The sequence below is a fragment of the Malaclemys terrapin genome, chromosome 14, assembly GCF_027887155.1.
Source record: "Malaclemys terrapin pileata isolate rMalTer1 chromosome 14, rMalTer1.hap1, whole genome shotgun sequence".
In the NCBI taxonomy this organism is placed as follows: Eukaryota; Metazoa; Chordata; order Testudines; family Emydidae; genus Malaclemys; species Malaclemys terrapin.
In genome coordinates this window covers 19,110,530-19,130,803 of record NC_071518.1, presented here as the reverse complement: position 1 = coordinate 19,130,803, position 20,274 = coordinate 19,110,530, and the positions used below count along the sequence as shown (strand labels likewise).

Below are 20,274 nucleotides of genomic sequence, written 5' to 3'. Positions count from 1 at the left end.
TATGAATTAGGGGCTGGAAGGGAAGAATCTCACATCAACTTCATTGCTAAAATACTGATATTTATGCTTAAGGCATGATATTCAAAAGTGTAAATTTCAAATTTTACAAGAAATCCCTGCTTATTGTTTGCAGAACTCCTGCACGCCAATGAGATCATCTTTCCACCAGATGTCACACTTCCCTTTTATTTCTTGCCAGTTTTTACGTAGGTTTAACTTTAGATCACATTAACAGAATTTTTTTTTAAAAGCACACAAACATCTTTTTTTATTTATTTAATTAATGGAGATATCTCCTAGAACTGGAAGGGACCTTGAAAGGTCATCAAGTCCAGCCCCCTGCCTTCACTAGCAGGACCAAGTACTTATTTTGCCCCAGATCCCCAAGTGGCCCCCTCAAGGATTGAACTCACAACCCTGGGTTTAGCAGGCCAATGCTCAAACCACTGAGCTATCCCTTCCCCCTATGCACAATCTGTGCACAATCATTCTCAATTTATTCATCTCTTACTGCAAACCTCCCGAATAAATCCTCAGATATCAGTCACTCTAATTTGGCAGTCGTAATAAACCTTAAGGTAGACATTAGAAGGTATTTTTATAGTGCATACCTCGATTCCCAGCCTAATTTAAATAGGAGCTATTGAACTGTATCACAACCAGAAAAGCAATTTAATATTTCCAGCATCCTGAAGTACTAAACTTATAGCTGGGCATCAAGTCATTTGAATTAATTTGCATTCTGATCCTTTAGACAGTTTGTTTCCAAGGATCCTTAAATATGAGTGTGAATAGGAGATCAGAACAGCCAAAACTCCCTCTCTTAATCCCCCACCCCTACTGACATACTATAGTTAAGGCCCATATTTCTTAGTGGTTTTATTTTCAGCTAGATACACAATATTTATTCCAAAGAAGGAGGAATTTAATTATTCAGTTCTTATTAATCAAGAGCCTGCCCTGAGTGCAGGGCACTGGACTAGATGACCTCTCAAGGTCCCTTCCAGTCCTATGATTCTATGGACCAGGGATAACATTTTTAAAACCGAGTGCCTAAATCCTTATTTAAACACCTACATAAGTGGTGTGATTTTCAAAATATGGAAGACAGTGTTTCTGTGTTTGTTTCATTTTAAGTCAATGAAATGTTTGCGATTTATACCTGTGTAACAGAGCAGAACTGGGTCCATTAGTCCTATTATCCCACATATTGGAAGATTTTAGCCATTTTCAAAATCTTTTCATGCTTTCTATGCAAAAGTAATCAGTATCTCTAAAAGAAGCCACCTGAACAGTCTGCAGCCAGCTTTTTTCTATTTTAAATAAAAAATGTCTAATATGCTAAAAATTAATCCACATGAAGCACTAATTTGAATATCCAACACACTACCTCATTGTCTCAGTTTCAGATGGACAAATGTGCTGTTAATATTCCACTACAAAGGTTTAGTTTATAACTTGATATAATTTCTTTCCTGTTCTTTACAATGACCTATTTTTAGACACATATCACACTGAACGGGTATGTCACTTGATAGAAAGCCATCCTGAAGATTCAAGTCTGTCATAAATAAATATGAAAGACAAACTGGTACATACAAGTTGCCTCTGAGACCTGCTTTCAAGTCCATTCCAGAATACAGTGAATGAAGATCATGTCAAATGAATGTCTGCTGGTCTCTGCCATGTTTCTTCTCTAAGAATTGCACATCACAAAACAGCTGAGCATTTCCAAACAGACAGCCCTAAAAAGGTACGGAAGGAGGGAGACAGCAAGAGAATGTTCCACTAACCAGGTGCCAACACTTTCCCACCTCCCTCCCTCCATCTCTAAGAGGTTCAGGTGTCACCAGGGCACATGAAATGTCATGGGATTCACTTACTACTTTCTCTGATAATTCTGCAGAAAGGAGAAGTTATTATTTAGCTAGTTAACATCAGATGCAAGACAGACTGCATAAGAAAGATTTTTTTTAATAAATACAGAACAGATTTCATTACTCTACATAATAAATATCACTGAGCAATGGTAAGACAGACTTCCTAACAAAATGAATTGTGCAGGTATTGGCTGTTTGCTCCATGAAGGGCTTGTGTTTCCACCTTGTCAAATGATATCCGAGGCCATGTTGCCAGAGGCACGGGGAGTTTTGACCTCTAAAAGGTAATTTTCTCACTGTCTGCTCAGAAATGTAACATTTTTCATATTGAAGGGTTTTATATAGTATCTAACTTTCTGCTCTATAAACAGCATACCCAAACCTCGAACACAATAGAGCTAAAATTAATGACAGCTTTGTGATTAACGTTATAAATATTTACATATCAGGAAGTTATCACTACATTACCATGATCATCAGTGCACAAGAAAAATACATGGGCTAAATTCTAGCACTGAGTTTATTGGGGATGCACAAGGGTGTACATCAGGCCAGATGTTGGCTCACAAGGTCCTGGATGTTCAGGTAGAAGTTACGTACAGGATCACTAAATCCATCCCCTTGCAAGTATAGTTTATAGTTCTCCTTAATAATCTCATACTATGGGTGATAGTGTGTTTAGTACTCACCTGATATCTCCTCCCTAGATTATTAAATAAAGGCAAGTTTTCTTTCTAATGAGTTAAACTTTAGGGCATATTCACCACAGACCAGACCCTGGGAATAACAGGTCAAGCAAAAGAAAAATTATTGAGCAAAAGGCTGAATCTATATTGTAAATAGAAATATTTTGACCACAAAACAGACATGTCTGATTTGTACAGACTAATATTTTATTAAGCACATGAATCTAACAGGCAAAACAAATTAATATTTTCATGGCAGTAGCTCCCAAAGCTGGCAATAGGTTTTGGCCCTAAAAAATATCACTTCTGATATAAAAGAATAGTTACAAATGATCTGTGTACAGCATATTTCAATTCACACATCACATATCTATTCACACACCCCATATTATAGCTGTTCATTGAGAGATTAAGGATTAAATAACTCTTTTATCCAAAAAGCAAATGTTCTGATTATGAAATAGTGAAAAAATTAGGGCTCCTGGAACTTCTACATCTGCAAAATCCATTGCTATCTATGAACTTCAAACAGGTGCATCTTTGCCTCACTAACACGGAAATCAGAGACAATACGCTGTAATTGGTGGGTCAAGGGCAGCAAGCCTTGCCAAGGCAGGCAGTTGTTCCTGGCAAATTAAACCTTAATGGCAAAGTTAGTGCCATCCAATACATTCATAAAGGCACCTTAGCATCTAGATACCAAATACGGCATTAACATACAAATATAACTATTCAGAATGGACTCTGCTCTTACCACCCAAGGATTGGGATGTTTAAACATGGATCTCCCCATCAAACTATTGACCAAACGTGGTAAGGAACCTGCCAAACCTTTTGGCTTGACAGCAGTGCTGAAGGGGCATTTGCATTAGCTCATTTAAATATGCAATGCAGCAATTCAGTACCCCAATAAAGACAAGTGCTGTGATGGAAGTATTTCAAAGAGTGCCTGGAATTGAAGATGTCTTACCTTAGACATGAAGCCAAGATGCGCTTGAGCAATGTCTTCCTCTCAGGGAAGAAGCCTTCTGATGAGACAAGCAGCAAAACTGGATGACCACATATGTCAGTTCCTGAAAAAGGTACAAACCAACCATGAAACACAATCAGCAGTCACTGAGACTACCTTTGTAAAGGAGAGCGTGAGAAGTTTCAAATACTGCATTATAGCTTTACCTCCCTCATGTTCTCTTTAGTAGCTACTGTTTTCTACCAAAAGCACATGAGACAATCTTAAATCATTAAATAAGTATTTTCATCGAGACAGAAGACAGCCACTTTTACAATTCTGTCAGCTATTCAGTATCATCTTCAGGCTGGTGTGAAATTAGCACATTGCAGTATTTTCAATGAGAGGTGTTCCTGCCGCGCATCAGCCAGCGTGGAATAGATTGTGCATTTGTGAAAGAAAGATACCAAAAATCAAGACATCGTGGTTGCAGTAAAACCCTAATACCTTTTGGATTAAAACAAAGGTCTGATGAGAAAGATGGCTCATGCCATCTCTCTCCAGTTCTGGACAAGAGTCCTATTCGAAGAGCTTATCTGCCACTATGCATTTGGTTGCTCTACATCCAGATGGCACAAGTGCATTCTAACAAGTTCTAGGGGCAATATTCCTGTTGCTGTTTAAAAGCAGAAATTTCCATTGTATTGGATAGTGATGCATTTCCTTCATCCTAATGCTTTGGATAAACATAATATGCTTTAAGGAACATAATAATTCAAATTGTACATGATGAAGAGAACTGCAGCTGTGTTATCTACACAAGATTTATTTAAAAAAAAAAAAAGCATCTTGCCAAATTGGAGAGAAGAATTTTGGGGTGGGTGAACTGGTTGCGGTGCCTTGTTCTGAAATAGAGAAATTCAAAAATATAAAGTGTTTGTAACGTGAGTGCCACTTAATTCGTGTTTTGAATAACTCTTTATTTTCTTTTATTTATTATTTTATCTTTCATCATCCAGACGGGGAGAGGAAGAGAAACACTATTTCATCACTCATTTAAAATCAGATCATATTTTTTGAAGCACCTAAACAAATAGCCATCTGAATTCATGATTCCAGACACTTTGATTAAACATCTATTTCTGGAAATCCAAGTGTCAGTACTACTTGCAAAGCACTCCTGAGAAATTCAACAGTTAAAAAAGGCTTGCCATACTTTGCAATGCAGTGTGAAATTTGGGAGCTTACTGCTGTCAAGGTGATTGAGTTTCTTTCACTATTATACATGCTAAATCCAATTCCCAAACTAAGTATTCTTCTGGATCTGACTTTTGAGAGAAACCAAAATATTTTATTATTAATCTCAAAATGGAACTCACTCAAAGGATTCAGAAAACCTCTTAACATTAGCCCAGTCTGCACAATTTTACAGTCATTCATACCCACTCTACAGCACTTTTCATCCAGTTAAGAGGTTACTTTACCAGACTAATTATTGGTGTTAAGTGAGAACCAGGCTGTCACTATAAATATGGCTATCCATCACTCTTTCAATACCCTGCCTCTATTGCCTGAGAATTTATTTTTTAATTATGATGATAATCAATTTTCCAACAAGTGTGATTAAGTATATTTTTGAGATTAAACAAAAATTAGTTACCATAACATGCAATACCCAGTAATAAACACTAAGGGCAGATCTACGCTACCACTTAAGTCGATCTAATGTACGTCGCTCATGGGTGTGAAAACGACACCCACTGAGCGACGCAAGTTACAGCGACCTAAGAGTTATCCACACCGGCACTATGTCGGCAGGAGATTTTCTCCCGCTGACATAGCTTCTGCCTCTCACAGAGGTGGACTAATTATGCCGACAGGGGAAGCACTCTCCCATCAGCATACAGCATCTTCACAAGACATACTATACCAGTGCAGCTGCACCGATGTAGTGTTTCTAGTGTAGACCTGCCCTAAGTTCATTCACTTTCTGTCTCTATCAACAGTGGTTAACATTTAGAATGTGGGCTGAGGCAGAACCTAATCACATCACCTGGACAGCCAGGGCTTTAGGCCCACTATAAACTTTATCTTATAACCAAGTCAGGGGATGACAGTGCTGTAATGAGGTCTCTGACAATTATATTTGCAGTGTAGATGGGCCCTTATTCATTATTGTCTGGAGTCTATTTATAATTTCTTCCAGTATGCGAATTAGGAACTAGAGGTGAAACCATCCCTAATGCAGAATTAATGACATTAATATAATGGGAGGATGAGTAGTTGGCATATGGGGGACAAGGTGGGTGAGATAATATCTTTTATTGAACCAACTTCAGTTGGTGCAAGAGACAAGATTTCAAGCTAAATAGAGCTCTTCTTCAGGTATATGAGGATTATTATATAACACAAAATGGTTTCCAGTTAGTTGAACCCTAAGATGTAGTTTGGCTGCTCTTAAGTATTAATGAGAACGCACAAGAAATACTGTAAATTAATCTATATGTTGTTACAGATGTATAAAGTAGAGCTTTAGCTAGGTGTATTAATTACAAATAAGAAACAATGCCCTCCTGACAGGCCATGCTTAGTGCCACTGAACAGCTAGGGATCATAGGACCCTGGGCAAAATACCCCTTCCCAGCCAGGACTTTTGTGTATTGGTTTCTTGTGAGTCACTATTCAAGTGTTACAGTAGAATATTCCTCCTTAAGCAGCTAGCAGATAGTTTAATATAAACACCACAAGCCAGTCTGAGCTACACCTGACTGCACACACACTGAGCAATCTCCTGAGCCTTCTCCTCTCCCCACAGATACTCCCAGTCTCTCCCCTAATGATAAACAAGTTTTCTCCTGTAATGGTTATAAGGGTTACAAGGTCAACCTGCTCTGACTAGCACAACTGCTTATCCTCACCCCAGACAAGCTTTGGAGGAAGAAACTCCTGGCCAGACCATCTTCAGGAGCACCAGTCCTGGGGCCCACAAGAACGGTCTACGATCCTGATTCAAAACCAATCCCCATAGGTCCCCTGGGAGCAGCAGCTGGTTTCCTAGGCAACCACTGGTGGCCTGAAAACATTCTTATATCATTTATACAGCTGATGGGGGAAGGGAGAGGTGTTACCTCAGAGGAAAAACTGGGGTAAGGGGATACCTCTGGCCCAAAAGGGTTTCCTCATTGAGCCTCCAAAGGTACCTCTCATCACAAAAGCATTTAATTTTTACAAGACTGATACAGTGTTGCAGACATTTCTACGCAGCTGTAAGCAAAGAAAGTCTAAAAGGCTCTGCTGTGAGTAACATGGACAGCCTTTGTTGTTACACTTTCTGCATAAGCTATTTATACAATGAGATAACAAACTCTTCTTTCTATCTTGGTGTTCTACCTGTTCACCAAGAAGTCCCATATTTTAAAACAAGAATAAGAAAAGGGAGTCACAACACTTGCATTATTCATACCCTGAATGTTATTTACAAAAACACCACCAAAATAAGAACCATTGCCTTGTTAGTCATTGAAAACATTTTTCTCAAGAGCAATTCAAGATTCATTTAAACTGTGTTTGGTAATTCACTTTTTAGAAGGAGGCTGTGAGCCTGATTCTGATTTCACTGACACCTCTAAACCAGGAGGAACTCCAATGAAGTCAATAATGCTCCTCTCATTTATTGATGTAAAACCGAAGTGAGAGGAGAGATAGAATCTCACTATTTTCAGCGGGAAAGGACTGTGAAACAATAGAATAAAACCATAGAGAATTCTCTCTTAACACACAGTGTGTCCATGAAAGAGGTGTCCGGATAGAAGTACTACACTCCAATAAAGAAAGCTACAGCACAGACCCTCAGAGGCCAGGGCAATTGACTTGGGTTCAGGGGCTTAGGCTGTGGGGTTAAAAATTACATCGTACACAGTTGGGGCTCGGCCTGGTGCCTATGCTCTGAGACCCGCCCCCCTTCAAGAGTTTCAGAGCCTGGGCTCCACCCCAAACATCTACACTGCAATTTTTATCCTCAGGAGCCCAAGTTACTTAAGCCAGGGCTAGTCACAGCCATGCAAGAGTTATTTTATTGCAATGTAGACATAAGATCATTTGGGAAGGAAACTTAGGGTATGTCCATTCATAGGGAAAAAAAGATGGCCATCAGCTACCCCCCCCTCCCCCTTCCCATATACAGAGATCTTTGCTACAGCATAACCTTGTTACACACATCTCATTTATACCCTCTTTTTATTTTGGCTGAGTTATTTAAAGGTTGCCTGTGTAACCCCATTGGACAAGTTGTGTCTTTACAGTTAAAATACACTGTGACTTTAGGAACTCACATTTAGAAAGTTTGAAGCTAATGGAGCTGCATTGATTTACACTAACTGAATATCTGGCCCAGAGATCAAATTCTGCTCTCAGGGGCCTATCCTGCTGCAACTGAAGTGAATGATAAGCTTCAAAGGTGAAAGACTGGGACCTCACAACAAAGTCTGCACATGGGGTACAATCAGAACTCACCCTCTTGCTGAAGTTTACCTTTATTAACAAACACTTAAAAATAAGGTAAGAAAGTTCACCATAAGCCTTCTTACTGATGTAGGTGTTCCTAAGACCCCCATCTCCAGAACTGCTCAGCCTACACCTCAAATCCTTTCTCCCAAAAAGCCCCACCCATCCCCCTTATATACAGGTGGGGTAAGGCACCACCTGCTTCAATGAGCAGAACCCAGTTAACCCTTTGTCAGCAGGATCCCCACTGCTGATAGTGGAAGTTTCAGGCAAATGCTGCCTACCATTTAAAATTTCTTACTTGATAACAGGCTTTAAAGGGATATCAGATAAAATATGAAGAGTTGATAAAAAGTCAATCAGTGGCAAGGCCTGAAGTTAAAGCAAAGGAACATACACAGCTGATACCAAAGATAAGTGGTATTAATATGAGTATTGTAGCATCTAGAAGGTCCAGCCAGGATCAGGCTGCCATTGTGCTAGGCTCCTGCATAAAAACATAGGAAGAGGGCAATTGACAAAAGAATTTGCAATATAATTTGAAATAAGATGCAATAAGTGAGTGTGATAAACAAATGGAAGGAGGTAAGGAAGGAATGGAGGCTACAGGTGATGTGATAATATAGATTATATAAAGTGATATGATTATGTAAATTAGCTATGGCACAACTTGATGGTTCTAAATCATCTTAGATATTTGTTTTTACATGTTTATTTATTTAAATAAAATCAGCAATTCCTGATTGCCACTCAATCTACCCATCATTGATTGGCTGATTTCTTATGGGCACTACAGCTGAGGTGTGGCTTAAGGAAGGATTTGAGAAAAAAAGTTAGTGGTTTAGCAGAGTAATTCAGGGAGGGACTTCCTAAGCCAAGACCTTTGGGAGAGAAGCAGGCAAATGGGCAATCATTGGCTATTGCCAGGATTCGGTGGGCAACAATAAAAACTGAATATGGCAGACAGACAAAAATCAATGTGACACTAGAGCATGTTAAATACACCTATTCACAATGGAACATTTTATGTTGGAAAATCAGTTTCCACTCCTAGCTCACAGGAAGTACCAACAGCAGGAAGTTAAACTGATTGAATAATTGTTTTCACTGAATATTAATTTTCTCTCCACCACATTGAAGTGAGCTTATAATGGACAGAAACATAACAGTGTAATTGTTACTATAAACTATGTTAATAAGTGCACTATACCACATCCAGTAACACCACATCATTTTTATTTCAAACTAAATTTACCTGGTCTGTTTACAGATTCTTTCTGCAAATTCCACAGTTCAAAAATTGATTATGGATCAAAAGCTGAATATTAAAATGTAATATTGCTTTCCCTCAATAACTTTCCAGACTGAGGATTTTGACTGACAAGATTGCAAAAATAGTGACATTATAGTAAAATAAATAAAAAGGTTTGAGCAAGAAAGCTGAATAATTACATGAATCATCTCCAGAAACTGTGGCATTTATTCTCTTCTTGATGTACATCTCCCTTTTATGTCAAGAAGAATCAGCACATGTATCAAAATAAGAATAAGACCCTTAATTTACATAAAGTTAAGGGATTCATTCATACCCACAAGAGCATAGGCATTCTGTTCAGAGCAAGATTCTGACTTCAGATGAGAAGCTACACATGACTCAAAAAGTGGCATAACAATGTTTGAGGAGCTATCAGTACATCTTGTGATCAGGGCCGGCTCCAGGGTTTTGGCCGCCCCAAGCAGCCAAAAAAAAAAAAAAAAAAAAGCCGCGATCGTGATCTGCAGTGGCAATTCAGTGGGAGGTCCTTCGCTCCGAGCGGGAGTGAGGGACCGTCCGCCGAATTGCCGCTGAATAGCTGGACGTGCCGCCCCTCTCCGGAGTGGCCGCCCCAAGCACCTGCTTGCCAGACTGGTGCCTGGAGCTGGACCTGCTTGTGATACTGCAGCACATGTATCCTCCAAATGCATGTTAGCACACATATGCATTTCTTTAATTGTTTGCAAACTCTCAGAGTTTTGGATGTCTGCTTTATTCATCTAATCTAATGCATTTATAGTGGTGCTAGACATGTCAAAAATTGTGCAGATATAGGATCCTCAGGTATGTAGCTCACTGAATTTTTACTTTCAATTTAGCATGTGCAGAATACTTGCCTCTGCCTTAACCACAAATGAAGCACATGTCTGTGCATGGGTCTATGGATCCAGGTCAGGAAAAATTAAAGGCCCAGATTATTTGCTATGTGGAACTCAGCACAGCAGAAGAGAAGGGCCACCGAGAAGCCAGTAAAGGCTTCCTGATTTTCAGGACCAATATACATTAGATCCCAGCTGGCAATGGCCCCCAAGAGACCACATGCTAGCTGTTGATGAGTGCAGCACAACATGTTCCACCCTCACCTCTTTGGACAGTTGCCACAGCAGGTCATCCTCGGTCCCAACATAACCAGCCACACTTCACTATTCACCTCCTTTCCCTACTAAATTATTTAATGTTGAGGTATTCTTCACTCCAGTTCAGTGTTTTGTTATCTCTCATTACACAACATAGATGTGTGTTTAACTTTTTGCTCACATGCTGTGAAATTCATGCTCCGCTTTAATAGTTGAGAATTCACTATATCATCTGTCTAAGAAATTATACCCTTGTGCTAAGACTATACAGAGTGTCCAAAGGGGTCACAACACTTTGTAAATCATTTATTTTAGAACTGATCTCATTTAACATTGATCTTAGGAGGAAACCGCTTCAGTTGCTGCCACCTACATCAAGTCTTGCCTTCCTTTCCCATTGGCTGCCCTACCCCACTTCCTGCATCACTAAAGGCCTTCAACCCTGGAAGAAATAATTTGTTTTTCATTTTTATGGCATTGTCAGCGAGCCTCAGCAGAGCTACGGATCTCTCATGTAGGGTCCGGACCACACAAAAGCCAGTAAAACGATTAATCCAGCCCTTCCCAAACTTTTTGCCTATGTGACAACCATTTTGAGACTTTGTGACCCCAGACAGCAATGAAGCAACATAGTGAACAAGGAATCCCCGGAATTTACATCTAAAATATGTTATCTAATGCTCTGTAATGTGGCACATGGGCTTTTGTATTGCGGCACAGTTTCTCAAAGTCTGGTGGTGTGGTAGAAATTGCATATCTAATCTCTGATGTGACATCAACAGCAGATGGATACTGAGACTTAATGAACACAAGTGCACTGAATCCAGCTACATACAAATATGCGCTCACAAAAGGCACCATCAGTTTCAAGGCACATGTTGAGAGTGCAGGATATTCATTCTTGACAGTGACCCAAAACTCCAGGACAGTAAGTTAGGCCTTTGATCCTCGCAAGAATTGGTTGCAGGAAATTTTTATGAGTTATTTCCATTTCAGCTGCTGGCAAATCCATGGTATCAGGCTTGCACTGAAAGCGGTTTTTTACCCAATCATACTTTGCCATGTCCAACAGAGGGAAAAAGATGCAAACTGTTCCTCCATCGGGCTGAGATGCTCAGCCATCACCTGTGACTTACCATGATTCTTTATCAACTGCCAACAGGGTACTCAGAGTAGCATAAAAGAAAATATGGGCCCTGACTTAAGGTGCTTACAAACCACTGCTTTCCCATCTCAGAAAAGGCTAGTACAGCCTCCTACCAGCTAAGGCAGAGGATTCTCTATTAATAAGGCTGCTGCCCACAGATAAGGATCTTCTGGATTCAAGTCTCTCACCCGTATGTTTGCACAGCTGGATGGTGAAAATGGCAAAATGGCATCTGAACAGTGAGTGTCTCCGGACCTGTTCCAAAAAATCCAAGCCAGGAAAAATGGCAGTCTCCATGCAATATGACCTCACAAGTATTGCAAGCGTAAGGTCATGCTGTGAGAAGGCCTCCATTTTGATCTACAAAATGGTGGCCTTCACAGTGTCCTAGAACACACCATATGTGAAAAGTCTCGGTGTGTGAAGGCTGCCAATTTGTAGATGGAAATGGCAGCTTCCTGGCACAGCATTTATGGAGCAGGTCAGGACACATTTGGGGGTAGACAGCATTGTCTTGCAGGCCGAATCTGACTTCTTGGACTGCTACCCCAAAAGAGGTCACAACAGTTTGAGAACTACTGCATTAATCGATCCATTATTTGCCCAAAGAAGAGAGCACTAAGATGCATCTTGGGTTCCATTCCAGATATGCCTATGCCCAAAGATTCTGAAAATGGATCATGATTTGAATCAAAATAGAGCCTGTAGCCTTTTTCACCAGTTCTTTGTATCCTATCATTCAGGAATCATTTTTCTGAGTATAACTTATTGCAGACCTTCGCTGGAATAAGCAACACATACAACCTCTCTTACATGTGTATTTAATAGGGAGCTGTCTGCTACCCTGGATTTTACACATCATTCAGTTAATTCAGTGATCCAAATGCAAAATCAAGCACTCAGGAACACCATGTGGCTTTGTGACACTTCCTGGAGGACTTTGTGTCTATAATAAACCAGAGAATGGTTTACAATCATCAACAGAAGTGGTTTTTCATCTGTGACATATATAATATGGATATTATTTATTTAATAAGTAACAAAAGACTAATTAAATGCAATTTACCCATGTAAGTTAAAAATACTCTTAATATTAATTGTTTCAGTAAAAAGTGTCAGAGAACATAACAGAATGGCAAAGTACAAAATCTGAGAAATATTGTATGCCAAAATGGTGCAGTACATATCGATCAACAAATTGTATTTTGGGTACTTTTTTTGGCTTGTAACAGTCAGGACCAGAAGTTGAGAAGTGGGCAAACATTTAATCCAGATTGTATTTCCAGCCTAAATTTAGTTTGCCTAAAATGTTTGGACCCTGCAGTCTCTACTGAAGATTTCTTCATATATAATGCTGGTGTTGTGAAGTTTGTTTACAGCTGTAAACTGGAAGTTGTATGCTGGGTAATTATAAAAAATCTAACTGTATTTAGACATTTTAATAAAGTAATGGCTTGTAAATTCATTCAGCAGATAGACAGTTTTACTAAAGAGAACTGCAGAATACCCAAGGAAGAGATTTTCTCTTTTGCAGATTTTCTAATTTGTGTGGCCACAGTTGAGGCTCCCAGGACAACCCTCCTCAGCCAGCCAATGTCAAACTATAGTATGTAATGTCAGTTAACTGGCAAACACCATGTTGGACTCCTTATTACAGAATGACCAGCACTGCAGTTTGCTTTAAACCCAGTTCATGTCGCTGTTTGACCTGCTTGAACTGATGCCCTTAATTCTTTCTTTTCTCACATCAGGCCAGCTGACAGAAACCAGAAGTACTGGGATGTCCAGGTATTTTAATCTTTTGAAAAAAGCAACAAAGAGTCCTGTGGCACCTTATACCCATTTTGTCAGATGCAACATGCATTTGACGAAGTGGGTATTCACTCACAAAAGCTTATGCTCCAATACGTCTGTCTATAAGGTGCCACAGGACTCTTTGTTGCTTTTTACAGATCCAGACTACTACGGCTACCCCTCTGATACTCATATTTTGAAGTATCTTACTAAAATAACTGCTTCTCCACATACGCAGCACATCTTCCATATAAAACTTTCTCTGAACTGGCATCCTCTTCACATCTTTTGGTTCCATCTTATTCTCACCAGTTGAAGCATTAGTGCCGGTTACAAGTCCCCTGGCATCTATACTTTCTTCACCAGGAGATGTGTCTTGTTCCTTATTCATTGCTGTGTTTGGCCTTATTTACTCTGACAGAAGGCAAAATTCTACCCTCAGCCATACCAATGAAAACTCATCAAAGACACCAAGGTTTAATTGATTGAGGACACACTTGGGTCCAACAATTATTTTTGAAGCACTGGTTCACAAGGTACTTGCTCAGCTCTCTAACTTTCCCCTCAGGCAAAACTGCACCCACAATGTAATGGTTTCTTAGCCATGAGTAGGAAGAAATATAATTCTGTATGGAGACATTAGTTTTAAAGGGACAGACACCTAGCTCTCAATCCTTCACTGTTTCATTCTTGTTTTTTTTTAAAAAAATCATAAATGATCTGTTTTACTTATTGTTATTATTTATTATTATTAAAAATATCCCAAAGTGTTCTAGCACTTTACAGAAACATGAAAAGGCAAGGTGCCTACCCCAGAAATGTATAATTTATGGATTTGATCCTACCTGGCGTGTTACCATTGACTTTAGTAAAGGCAGGATTGGAACCTAATTTCAGACATAATACAACAGGGCAACAAGTACAGAGGTAAATTATGACACAGGACAAAGCATACAATAACAAGATCAGTCATGGACTGCAATAGGCACTTGTTGTGGTTCTTTGTACAATAATTAAGAAATAATAGTTAAGAGGTTACTGTTGTGACTACAGTATTCATGGAAACAGGATGTTCTTACTTTTTATTTCATTCACACTTTCTTTTATGTGAGTAGTAATTTTCAGATATGATTATTTTAAAAGACTTCAGTAAATTATACTGAAAGGAGATTTAGGACACCTGGAAATCTGAACTTGTGCATGTGTTGGCCCCCTATCTTATTTTAAGTTTTTATTGTAAAATATGCATCATGCATTGTTTTAGGACAACATGAAAACAGTTTAAAGAAAATGGAAATGTAGTGATTTTATGGATTTCTATTTCAACTCTTAATAATACTTACCAATAAATCTTTGATTAGCATATTGAAAAAATTCAAACTCAAACTATGTAATAATAAGATAAAACAAGACATATGTTATAAAATGGTTTTGTCCTTTTCAATACAAATTAAGCATCTGCAACAGGCTACAAAGAAATGTTGATAAGGAAAATGCAAAATAGTTTATTGCCTGTGCTATTTAATACCTAATAAAATACGTTTCACATTTAGCCAAGAACTTTTAAAACACTTAAGTAAGCTATCCTCTAACTTACGAATTTTAATTATAATATTCCATGCCTGAGCTCAGGAATTTTATATTATGAGTTTGGATTTCTTTTATAAAGGATGTGATAATATTGCTAAGAAAATAAGTTATGTTCACTTCTAAAATTGTTTCTTTTTTCTTGGTTGCTTCAAAGTATTTAATATTTTATTTTGTACAGTTTTTTAATAGTTGAGCTTTAAGTGAATCTCTGAAAAACAGTGGAAGATTTTATTTTCAGGGTCACAAGTACCATAGCCAGATTTCTCTCTTAAACAATGACACTTAGTATCTGTGTAGTTCTATGAATACTTTTGAAGTGTCATATTAAAACCAATCTCTTGGCCTTCAGGCAAAGAGAAGCAATTAGTCTTGGAGTTGTGAATAAATAAAAATCCTTTTATATACCCGTCCTTGACATGTACCTTGCAAATCTTAGAAACTTCATCTAGTGGGAAAAGAAATGTTAAAGCATGAACACCAACACTAATCATATTGCAATGTTGCTTCCTAAAACTGTTTAGTTTATATAAATCTTTCAAGTATTAATTCATATGTATATATTCATACATATTGAAACACAACAACAAAGTGGCACACAATTGAGTGAGAAGAAAGAACTGAGTGAGTGCATGTAGTGCTACACAGAACACCTTTACTATCTACTACAGTAATATGGGTAAAAAAAAACTTAAATCGAGAACAATGTCCCTTTCGAGATACCATGAAAACAATACTGTGTAATACATACATCTTTTTCATTCTCAACTACAATTGTGTCTTTGCTTTTATCTTAAAAAACAAACAAAACAAAAAAACAACCCAGCCAGACATTTTATTACTATGCAGTACATTTAAATTATACCTTTTTGAGATGGGTTGGGACTGAGTAAGGAAGCAATTTCTACTTTCTGTTCAATAAAATATTGCAATTATTTCTGTTTCCTCTTTATTGAGCCTTGATATAGAAACATTATATTTCCAGTTATGTTTTGATTACTGCTCATGATTCTCATACTTATTTTATGTTTGTCAGTTAGACCATAATCTACAGATGAAACAAAAATTAAGCTGCTAAATCATATAAAATCTTCAGCCTCTTCAACCAAAAGAGTCTTATTTGACTTGTGCCGCAAAAGACTTAAAATCTCAGTGGGTTTTCTTTCTCTCCTGGAACTGCACTTGTTGAACTGTTAAAGGGAAAGTTAGGCTACAATCTTGTCCACTGCTATGGTGAGGCAGCTGTTTGAAGACACTGTTATGTTCAGGAGGTTAGTTTAAAATAAAATCCACCCTTTTGTGCTGGACTTTCATAGGCAATACAGAGACCTACTTCAAAGGCCAAAGGTGAAACTGTTGCCCCTGCTAAAAAAGGTACCTGGTAGGATGGTCAAGGCAAAACAAATTTGAGTCTGTGCTGGATGCAAATCTCTCAGCTGACCTAGTTCTCATTCTCCTTTTCATTTCAGAAGCTCAGCTAAAAATCCATAAATTAAGGAAATTAACTGATGGAGCCTCCGGCATCTTTGTAAGCTATTTAAATCTTTAAATTTACAACATCTTCTGCATATATCAAGTAATTGAACTAACTGCAGGGATGTAACTTTAATGAGAAAATTTCCCTCTTCTGCTGTAGTTTGTACTCTTAAAAAAAAACACTACCCTTAGGAAAAAATTTTCTGTTTATTCCTGCCATGGAAGATAACTTTAAAAAAACCTCAATTTTAGGGGTTTCTGCCTTTCTCACTTTGTTCCTTGATGGTGCAATAATAAAAATAATAAAAAGCCAACTAGTTCCCACGCCTTCCTCTCAGCCCATAAATGTCAGGAAAGTAAAGAGTGGCAAGCCCAATGCTTCAGATCCTCTGTCTGACAGAGGAGTTCTCTGGTGAGGACACGCAATTCTGATTTCCCTTTAACCATGAAAATGGCCTGACCTTTGCAATAACAACAAAAAAAAATAAATAATTACATAACTTTTCTGCACTTACAGTTGTTTGCAGCTAGTAGGCGCTGAAGATCTAAAATTAACCTAATTCTAGTCCACAGAGGCTGACATTTATTTGTAATATACAAATACAAACACACACACAAATATATCCCATCCTTACACTCTTAAGGTCTGAAAAGTCATGATGCACTGAAAAAATTCAGGGAGGGTGGAGGTCAAGGAAAGGTACGTTCTGGAGATCAACATGGCAGAGTGATGAACTGCAAAAATAACAAGGGGGTCGAACTGCATGAAATCACATAAATGAAACAAAGGACACACAGTTTTTTAAAAAGTTTATTCAGAGATAAACACAATTTTAAGAGGAAGGGGCTGAGAAGGATGTTTTCATAGTGTTCATTAGCCAGATGGGTGATCTGCAAAATAAAAAAAGACCTGATCTGTATTAAATCATATAAATAAATTAAAGGAGACAGATTTTAAAAAAAAGTTTATTCCAGGACGAATATTATAAATATATATATTTGGTGTAAGGCTGACCCAGTAGGCAACTCTCATGAAATCCATATGCCACATTGGCCACCTGCGACTAATAATATTAATAATAAATACATTAAACCACACGCACGAATGTTAAAAGTTTATTCAAGGTAAACATCATTGTGTGTGTGTGTGGGGGGGTCGTATGGGTGGGGGGAGGGGGAGAATGCAGGTTTCCCTCGAGATCAATATCCCAGATTGAGTTAGCTGCAAAAAAAAAGAATAAATAAATGCAGGGAACCAAATCAATCTGCTTTTGTTAAAAGTTTATGGAGGATTTGGCTCTGCTGGTTGGCGGGAGGGGGCTGGGTGTGAGGTTCCAAAGGGGGAGGCACAGCGACGGGAAGCAGCAGCAGCGGCTGCTGTTGTGGCCAAGCCAGCGGAGCGCCTGTGGAGCTGCCTGTCTGCCTGGGAAATCTTCATGGCAGACATCTCCATCTAGCCGTGCGCTATAATTGAAATGGCGCTTTTGGCCAGGGGCGGCCTGCCAGGGCGCTTTCTGCAATAGCACAATGCATGTCGATAGACGTCATTTGGTTTTAATGGCCTACAGGAAATTTGGCGTTTACAATGCGAGACATTAGCAAAGGGTGAAAAGGGAGCGAGGGGAGGGGAAGCGGAGGGGAGGGGGGAAGGGAATAATTGCAACCCCCTCTCCCCCAAAATACCCCCGATCTGCATTTTGATTGCTGTAGGTTTTTGTGTGTGTGTGTGTGGTTAACTTGATCTAGTTTATCAACAAGTGCAGAGTGGGTGCTACCCTAATTGTAACAGAGGAGTCAAGAGATGTGAGAAACGTGCCCTGTGTTACTTATTTGGGAGCTGAAAATTTATGCCTAGTTGAAAATGCCTGGGGAAATATTACATCAGACCAAATGACAATGATTAAAATCAGCTTTTCCCCCCTTCCTCCTTCTTCTTTTCAGTAAGTCTATTGAAGGACGTGACAGTGGCCTGATATTCCACAACATTAAACCGTTATCCCCCCAGCCAAGGAAGGAGAGGAGCTGGCAACCCAAACCGTTAGCAAAAGGATTCTGCAGCCAAGGAGAGAGGGGGGTTAGTTTGGGGAGGGGGGTGGGAAGCAGGAGAAGGGGGGTTGGGGTTTGCCATCTGATTTTGTATTATTATTATTATTATTTTTATCTGTAAAGGTATTTTTTTAATCTGGAGATCTCCAGCAAAAGGAGGGAAAAATATCCAATTTTCATCGCAAAATTAGCTAGGGCGAGAGCAAAGGGCTGAGCTAATTGTAGCCTAATCCTCTGCCCTGGAGGCGTTTGCAAAGCCCTGAGCAAGAATTCGCCTTTTTTCCTCCTCTTCTCCCTTCCCTCTGTTATTTAGAGACGGGATTATTGCCTTTCTTCTCATAACAGCCTCGGCAGTTTCATTTTAAGGGGTTTTTTTCCCCTCTCCCCCCACACACACACACACAAAATAAACAGAAGAAGCATTAAAAAAGAGAGAGGGAGAGAGAGAAGAAGCAGCTTTAAAAATAATAATAATCACAGCAGGATCTAAGGAACAAAGATAGTAATAAAGGCAAAAAACAAACCCATCAACACACAAACCCAACAGAGCCCAAAGCAAAAGGGGGGTTTGCAGATCTCTCTTCTGTGTTCAAGGTAAGGAAAGCTGCTCTGACTGCCGCTCCTGTCTCTCTCCCTGCATGGACTGGGGAGTGCGCATTGCATTGCATGGCTTTTTTTTTTTTTTTTTTTTTTTTGGAAAGTGCCTCTTCTTGAAACTAACTCAGATCTTGGCTCTGGAGAAGAGACAGAGGGTTTTTTTTAAAGCTACAGGATCCATTTTCAGCCACCCTCCTTTGATAGCGCTGGTGCTCTCTGTGTGTGTGTGTGTGTGTGCATGTGTGTATGGTTTGTTTCCTTTTTCTAAAGCATGGCCAGGGTTGCTGGCGCCCCGATGCTCGGGGTTCCTAGGCTGCTGCTGCCGCCCTAGCCCCAGCACTGAAGAAGGCAAAGGATCCGGGGGCAAAGCTGCAGCGCGGAGGAGGCAGAGCTAATTGGGTCCCGGGCTTTTGAATGGTACACACGGAGCACTGGCAACAAATGCACTTTCCAAACGGGCAGCTGCAATAGGCAGCAGCCGCTGCCACCGCGTTGTAGGGCTGGGAGGGGGGGATCTGGGGTTTGGGGGGTTGTTTTTCCTTGCACTGTTTGTGAAGGGAGGGGGGATGTTTGTTTGTGGAAGGTGCGGGGGGTTGTTGATGGTTTGTGGTTTGGTTCCCCCTTTTGCTTTCAGGGGAGATCCTCTTGGTTCTGGTGGGGACTTTGTGGGTCCGTCCTTTGGGGTTGTCTCTAGGGTGTCTAAACACAAAGGGGGAAGGCAGATGACAAAGCTTAATATGGAAAACACGGGCGGTCTGTGAATGAAACTCTGGCGCCAGTCAGAGTGGAAGGTTTGATTTGGTGTAGACTTCAAACCACTCTAGGCTATAGTTTGCATTTCTGTTCCTACATGTAATGTGGCACACTTCTGCAAAATTAATACATTCGTCTGGCCAATGTTCACCACCATTGGCTGCACATAAAATATATAGGATCGGAGGTGCAGATTTCCCCCCTTGCATTCATCTAAGGCATCTCTTTTCTTGTTATGCGAGAATAAGTAAGGGACGCCATGTTGTGCCTTTTTTTTTTTTTTTTTTTTTTTTTTTGAATTTTACCTTTGGGCATTGCTGTATATATTTCTAACAAAAAAGCCAGAAGTTTAGTGGCCGGTGTGCATGGCTTACTGGTGATTTCCCTGACCATCAGCAGGGAAAGGCATTTGGGTGACGTGAAACTTACACTAAATAGATTGGAGAGTGCTAGGAATGGGGGGAG

At 39.5% G+C, this 20,274-nt stretch overlaps 1 protein-coding gene and 1 long non-coding RNA gene across 5 annotated transcripts in view; one reads left to right on the top strand and one right to left on the bottom strand.

Annotated features, from left to right (window-relative positions):
* Positions 1 to 17,206: 17,206 nt before the first annotated feature.
* On the bottom strand, positions 17,207 to 19,114 carry LOC128848831 (uncharacterized). The gene is made up of 2 exons (XR_008447109.1): positions 18,984 to 19,114; positions 17,207 to 17,304 (listed from the first exon to the last, which is right to left on the bottom strand). It is a non-coding gene; the product is annotated as an uncharacterized LOC128848831 (long non-coding RNA).
* The window catches only part of KCTD15 (potassium channel tetramerization domain containing 15), a 56,106-nt gene continuing 54,388 nt past the window's right edge, over positions 18,557 to 20,274 (top strand). For 2 of the 4 annotated variants that reach the window (XM_054049040.1, XM_054049039.1), the window contains exon 1: positions 18,557 to 19,053. Coding sequence is in view for 1 of the 4 variants with exons in the window: in XM_054049038.1 (XP_053905013.1) it covers positions 19,471 to 19,473 (3 nt within the window). In the remaining 3 variants the exon portion in view is untranslated. Of the gene's footprint in view, positions 19,054 to 19,181; positions 19,474 to 20,274 lie in introns of those variants that run through there. The other 2 variants (XM_054049038.1, XM_054049041.1) reach the window with 1 other exon arrangement.